The 7,000-nt window shown below is 42.8% G+C and overlaps 1 protein-coding gene across 1 annotated transcript; it reads left to right on the top strand.

Annotated features, from left to right (window-relative positions):
* The first annotated feature begins 2,825 nt into the window (after positions 1-2,825).
* On the top strand, positions 2,826-5,059 carry LOC101288016 (RNA-binding protein EWS-like). The gene is given in 1 exon segment (XM_033409755.2): positions 2,826-5,059. A coding segment is annotated over 1 exon segment (1,893 nt). The 5' UTR covers positions 2,826-2,880; the 3' UTR covers positions 4,774-5,059.
* The last annotated feature ends 1,941 nt before the right edge of the window (positions 5,060-7,000 follow it).

Genomic DNA, 7,000 nt, shown 5'->3' with positions numbered 1-7,000 from the left:
TGGTGCTGGTTACCGACATCTCTCGGATCTCTTGCTCTCTTTATTTGACCTCTTCTTCCCCACTGGCTCCCACATTTGTGTAAAGACTAATTCCTATGACAAATTCTCTGCTTCATTATACTCATAGCAGTTCAGCTTCCCTGACTGAATCCTTACTGAGACAGTGAGGAAGAAGTGGTGATGGGAATGGAAGGAGGAAGGGAAGAAGGATTACAAAGCTCAGTGTTGCAGAGACTACTGGAAACCACTAGCTGCTTCCTGCAGCTAAAATGCTGTGGTGTCATGACTGTATTGTACTAATACAGAGGAAAACACACCTTGTTTCATTCTCATTTCTGCCATTTGTTGTGTCACATTGAATAAGTCCTTTTAATATTCAGCTTCATTGTTTTTCTCATATGCTTGCTCTCTCACCTCACAAAATTGCTTTAGTGATACTATGAACTATAGTGTTCCACACTCTGTTCACTAAAACATGCACTTCAACTTGTAATTATGACTATCCTTATCATTGCCATCATCATTCTTATAATTATTTGTTTGCATCTGTATCAGGCAAGATAAGAGTGTCACTTTGGTTACCTTTACAAGACCCAGATGAAAGTTTAGAAGAGAAGAAAGGATGCCAAGCCGCTCTGAAGTTTTGGATTCTCTGTTATCTTTATTACACCAATTCCCCTTGACCACATAGACCAGAGCTGGTTGACCCACTCTTGCCCATGGGAGAATTAATGCATATTCAGGTTAAGAAATCATGTCTGCCCTTGCAAAGCATCCTCTCCAATAAGCTCTCAGCCACGCCACAGGGTCCCCCACTCAGGGTGACTGTATGCTAGACACAAAACCAAGAAAGTACTTCAGATGACAACATTTTAGTCTCATGGGTCTGCCCCGTTCAAACTAACTGATGTTACAGTCTGCTGTCTTTCCTTTGACTCACTGAAGGGGAGTGGGAGTGTGGGGCATCTGAAACAACCACAGAAATAATAATGAGGTAAAAACTTGGTACAGTTGAAAAAGCATTGTTTATTCAGGGGGTTGAGTTCCAGTCTTGGCTTGGGGAATAAACTTGGGGAACTCCAATAAACTCTGGCTTCATCTGAAAAGCTATAAAGTTGTACTGGCAAAGTTGTTACTGGCAAAGAGGTTCTGTGTTGGGGACAGGGCTCTGGTCTGACCAGTGGAGTAGCCAGAGGATGGAATGCAGGGCTGTTCATCTCTTCCTTGCCTATGTCAGTTTTATACCCCTCTGCCTCATACTTGAAAAAGTTCAAAATAATATTTTATTAAAATTATTTCACTTAGGGCTTCCCTGGTGGCGCAGTGGTTGAGAGTCCGCCTGCCGATGCAGGGGACACGGGTTCGTGCCCCGGTCTGGGAAGATCCCACATGCCGCGGAGCGGCTGGGCCCGTGAGCCATGGCCGCTGAGCCTGCGGGTCCGGAGCCTGTGCTCCGCAACGGGAGAGGCCACAACAGTGAGAGGCCCGCATACCGAACCAAAAAAAAAAAAAAAAAAAAAAAAATTATTTCACTTAAAGAAAAAAAATAAAGCTTAAAAATATATAGTGCCAGATATTCTCTAAGATGTTCTGCAGCTCTAAATACTGTGAAATATAAGTTATTTACAGACAATTCTCTATATCCTAGCAGGAGCCATACGTTGGTTTCAATCATGCAAAACATTATTTACTCATTCGTTTGTACTCTAATTAATTAATTAATTTGACAAAAAGTTACTGAATACCACATATAGAATTCGAGGCTAAGGGAAGAAAAATAAATTTAAAACCTCCCTTTACCATAGGCCTAGGGCATCAGGCAGGCAAATGAAAAACTGTAATAAAATGTGATAAATGTTATAATAGAAGTTGGTAAAAATTGCTATAGGAATATAAAGGAATCCATTTATTCTGCTAGACGGCTTTGAAAATGTACCACATGAAAGTTTTCTGTTTTGGCAGTGCATTGACCTGCAGACTTGCATTTTGCTTGGGTTCATATTCAAATGAGTTCTTCATTTTCTGAGCAGGGAGGAATAGCTCTAAGATACGCTGGGTAACAGGGTTAGGCCATCAGAGTTGGAAAATGTGCCACAGACAATTCACAAATGGAAAATCCACATATGGGCACTTCAGAGACGGCTATATATTGCTTGACTGTCAAGCTGAAGAAAATCTTATGAAGACAGTCCAAATGTATCCTTTCAAGTACACAATCTGTACATTACTTTAATATAAAAAATAAGTATAATGGGGAAAGAGCTATGTTTTCCAGGTGCCTAAATCACTGCATCATGTTCCTCTCTCACTAGGTTTGCATTTGCTCTCAAGACACATATTTCATTTGGCTTGTTGACAGTTTATGAAGGGCAAGAGGAATTTCTCCCTCTCGTGTCTGATCAAATGCACAAAGAGAGGTGCCAGCAATTAACTTAAAACTTTGGCAGCGGCCATGTCCCATGCCTCATTTAACGATAGGTCTACAATTTCTGACCCCATAATGATGTTGTTCCTTAGTAACTCATTCCCTCAGTTACTCCCTGCTCACTTATCACAGGTTTGTAGCCTTGAACCCTTCTTTGCCCCTATAAATTTCTAAAATCACAACCTTTCATACAACTTCTGAAAAATCTGTGAAAATGTTTAATTCCAAGCATATATATGTACAGAAAGCTTTGCTTCCTTGTGTACATTGGACAGTGTGAAAAAAAGTTATGAAACATGGGGCTTTGGGGGTCTTTTTCCAAACAAGCTTTACATAATTCCAAATCTATACGTCTGTAGACACCATTACTTTTCTTATTAATATTGATGGTATCTCTGAGAGGGAAAGTGAGAGGGAGACAGACGTTAGGAGAACGAGAAGGAAGGAGAGAGAAAATGGCATCCACGGATTACAGTACCTACAGCCAAGCTGCAGCCCAGCAGGGCTACAGTGCTTACACCGCCCAGCCCACTCAAGGATATGCACAGACCACCCAGGCATATGGGCAACAAAGTTACGGAACCTATGGACAGCCCACTGATGTCAGCTATACCCAGGCTCAGACCACTGCAACCTATGGGCAGACCGCCTATGCAACTTCTTATGGACAGCCTCCCACTGGATATTCTACTCCAACTGCCCCCCAGGCATACAGTCAGCCTGTCCAGGGGTATGGCACTGGTGCTTATGATACCACCACTGCTACAGTCACTACCACCCAGGCCTCCTATGCAGCTCAGTCTGCATACGGCACTCAGCCTGCTTATCCAGCCTATGGGCAGCAGCCAGCAGCCACCGCGCCTGCAAGACCGCAGGATGGTAACAAACCCGCTGAGACTAGTCAACCTCAATCTAGCACAAGGGGTTACAACCAGCCCAGCCTAGGATATGGACAGAGTAACTACAGTTATCCCCAGGTACCTGGGAGCTACCGCATGCAGCCAGTCACAGCACCACCATCCTATCCTCCTACCAGCTATTCTTCTACACAGCCGACTAGTTATGATCAGAGCAGTTACTCCCAGTAGAACACCTATGGGCAGCCGAGCAGCTATGGACAACAGAGTAGCTATGGTCAACAAAGCAGCTATGGGCAGCAGCTGCCCACTAGTTACCCCCCCCAAACTGGATCCTACAGCCGGGCTCCAAGTCAATATAGCCAACAGAGCAGCAGCTACGGGCAGCAGAGTTCATTCCGACAGGACCACCCCAGTAGCATGGGTGTTCATGGGCAGGAGTCTGGAGGATTTTCCGGACCAGGAGAGAACCGGAGCATGAGTGGCCCTGATAACCGGGGCAGGGGAAGAGGGGGATTTGATCGTGGAGGCAGGAGCAGAGGTGGGCGGGGAGGAGGACACGGTGGAATGGGCAGCGCTGGAGAGCGAGGTGGCTTCAATAAGCCTGGCGGACCCATGGACGAAGGACCAGATCTTGATTTAGGCCCACCTGTAGATCCAGATGAAGACTGTGACAACAGTGCAATTTATGTGCAAGGATTAAGTGACAGTGTGACTCTAGATGATCTGGCAGACTTCTTTAAGCAGTGTGGAGTTGTCAAGATAAACAAGAGGACTGGACAACCCATGATCCATATCTATTTGGACAAGGAAACAGGAAAGCCCAAAGGCGATGCTACTGTATCCTATGAAGACCCGCCAACTGCCAAAACTGCCGTCGAGTGGTTTGATGGGAAAGATTTTCAAGGGAGCAAACTTAAAGTTTCTCTTGCTCGGAAGAAGCCTCCAATGAACAGCATGCGGGGAGGAATGCCCCCCCGTGAGGGTAGAGGGATGCCGCCGCCGCTCCGAGGAGGTCCAGGAGGCCCAGGAGGTCCTGGAGGACCCATGGGTCGCATGGGAGGCCGTGGAGGAGACAGAGGAGGCTTCCCACCAAGAGGGCCCCGCGGTTCCCGAGGGAACCCGTCTGGAGGAGGAAACCCGTCTGGAGGAGGAAACGTCCAGCACCGAGCTGGAGACTGGCAGTGCCCCAATCCGGGGTGTGGAAACCAGAACTTTGCGTGGAGAACAGAGTGCAACCAGTGTAAGGCCCCAAAGCCTGAAGGCTTCCTCCCACCACCTTTCCCACCCCCGGGTGGTGACCGTGGCAGAGGTGGCCCTGGTGGCATGCGGGGAGGAAGAGGTGGCCTCATGGATCGAGGTGGTCCTGGTGGAATGTTCAGAGGTGGCCGTGGTGGAGACAGAGGTGGCTTCCGTGGCACCGGGGCATGGACCGTGGTGGCTTTGGTGGAGGAAGACGAGGTGGACCTGGGGGACCCCCTGGACCTTTGATGGAACAGATGGGAGGAAGAGGCGGGCGTGGAGGACCTGGAAAAATGGATAAAGGCGAGCACCGTCAGGAACGTAGAGACTGGCCCTACTAGACGCAGAGACCCCGCAGAGCTGCATTGACTACCAGATTTACTTTTTAAACCAGAAAATGTTTTAAATTTATAATTCCATATTTATAATGTTGGCCACAACATTATGATTATTCCTGTCTGTACTTTAGTATTTTTCACCATTTGTGAAGAAACATTAAAACAAGTTAAATGGTAAAAAAAAAAAAAAAAAATATTGATGGTATCTCTAACAGAACCCACTGAATATAAAAGTATTTGACACAGTTTGAATGTTATTCAAAGTGCTTTATTCATAGCCATTGTGTATTCATTAACAATACCCTGATTTTTTTCCAGCTGGGGATAGAAAGAATTCTAGTGAAATTAAAAGTGGACAACTCAAATTTATGTAATTCATTACTTTCAGTGCCAATTATTGGATTTCTGTGATTATATTTAACTCTGATGCATACTTTAAGACTCATCTTAAATGCCACTTTCTCTATGAAACCAGTTACCATCTCAACTCACACAGACTCTCTCTTCTATGAAATAAGAGCACTCAGTTTATTTACAACTAATTTACATTCAAAATACACCATGTCTTGGAGTAAAATATTCCTAACATTCTTATGACTGTTTATCTTCTTTCCACAAGTGTCTCCTTTCCGCAAGTACCATATAATTATCTCATGTTTTGTTTTCCTTTGTGCTGCACACCAGCAACCAGTCATTCATTTATTCAAGCATGCTTTCATTTGATAGATATTCGATGAGCAACTACTATTTGAGAAACTAACTGTACGGGACACCAGGATTACAAACCAGTGTCCCCAACCTCAAGTAACATAGCTTAGTGGGGAAGCACACTGGTATTTCTGTACTTCCCATGTAGAGTGATTAGTGTATTAATAAAAGTAAGCACTGGGGGAAGAAACAATGTAGTGGTAGGGGATTAAGAGGTGCAAACTATTATATATAAAATAAGCTACAGAGATATATTGTACAACACAGGGAATACAGCCAATACTTTATAATAACTATAAATGGAGTATGACCTTTAAAAATTGTGAATCACTATATTGTACACCTGTAATTTATATAATATTGTACATCAACTATATATATTTCAATTTTTAAGAAAAGAAAAGTTAATGAGACCCAGGGGAAAAAAAAACAAAATAAAAGTAAGCACTGGGGAATATGGAAGCTCATAGGAAAGACCCTTAAACTGGAATAGAGTTCGTGGAAGACATCTCAAGTGGAAAGGTAGGGAATATATTCAAATAAAAGGAGGATCATGAACAAAAAAGCTCGGAGAAGACAAAGCAAGCACAGTACTACATAGGTAAAGGGTGTCTGAAAATCATTTGGTAGTTGAAATAATAAAATGAGCAGAGGAGGACAAAGATGCGGTGGGCGAGAAGAAAATATAAATAAAATAAAGTTCAGGTTTTCCCCTTTTAACATGAAATATTTAAAAGTAAGTGCAATTTTAGTTCTTTTTTGGAAATCTTCTGTGGAAAACTACTCTATAAACAACACAAACTGATTACTGAATATTAGATTCACTTCTAAAGAGAGTGAATAAGATTCTCATTGGAAAAAAGAGATGTTTACCTACCTGAGGCAGCTTGCCTTACACAGGGAGCTAAATGTCTCTATTTCCAAGGATGAGTGTATTTTACTCACTAAGATAAGACTTGATTATACCTTTTCTTTCTAGGATAACAGAGGGCTGGGTAATTCTATGATGGTGCTATTCTTCTTGAACTAAATAACTGTGTATGTGTTAGGAGGACAGGGTAAAAAGGAGTCGTCGAATAAGATCCTAAGAATATATTTAATTGAGCCATTTTATTTATTGTGTAGGAGCCAGAGATTCTCAGCAAGAGGATTTTCTAAAACAAACCAACCAAATAAATAGTAAGTGACATTCACTCACCATAATTCAAATCTATCAGGAGACAATGGTGATAATAATATCTACCAGTTATTAAGAATTTATTTTGTACCTGAAAATGTGCTAGAGAATCTATATATTCTTTTATCATCAAGACAACCTTAAAAGCTAGGTATTATTATTTGCACTAGAAAGTAATTTGTAAAAGTTTGTTAAATGAGTGAATAAAAGCTCTGCCTAACAAATTACTCCTGGAAGCAATTCAATTCACTCA

The sequence above is a fragment of the Orcinus orca genome, chromosome 1 (assembly GCF_937001465.1).
Source record: "Orcinus orca chromosome 1, mOrcOrc1.1, whole genome shotgun sequence".
Classification (NCBI taxonomy): Eukaryota; Metazoa; Chordata; class Mammalia; order Artiodactyla; family Delphinidae; genus Orcinus; species Orcinus orca.
This window is presented reverse-complemented; position numbering and strand designations above follow the sequence as displayed.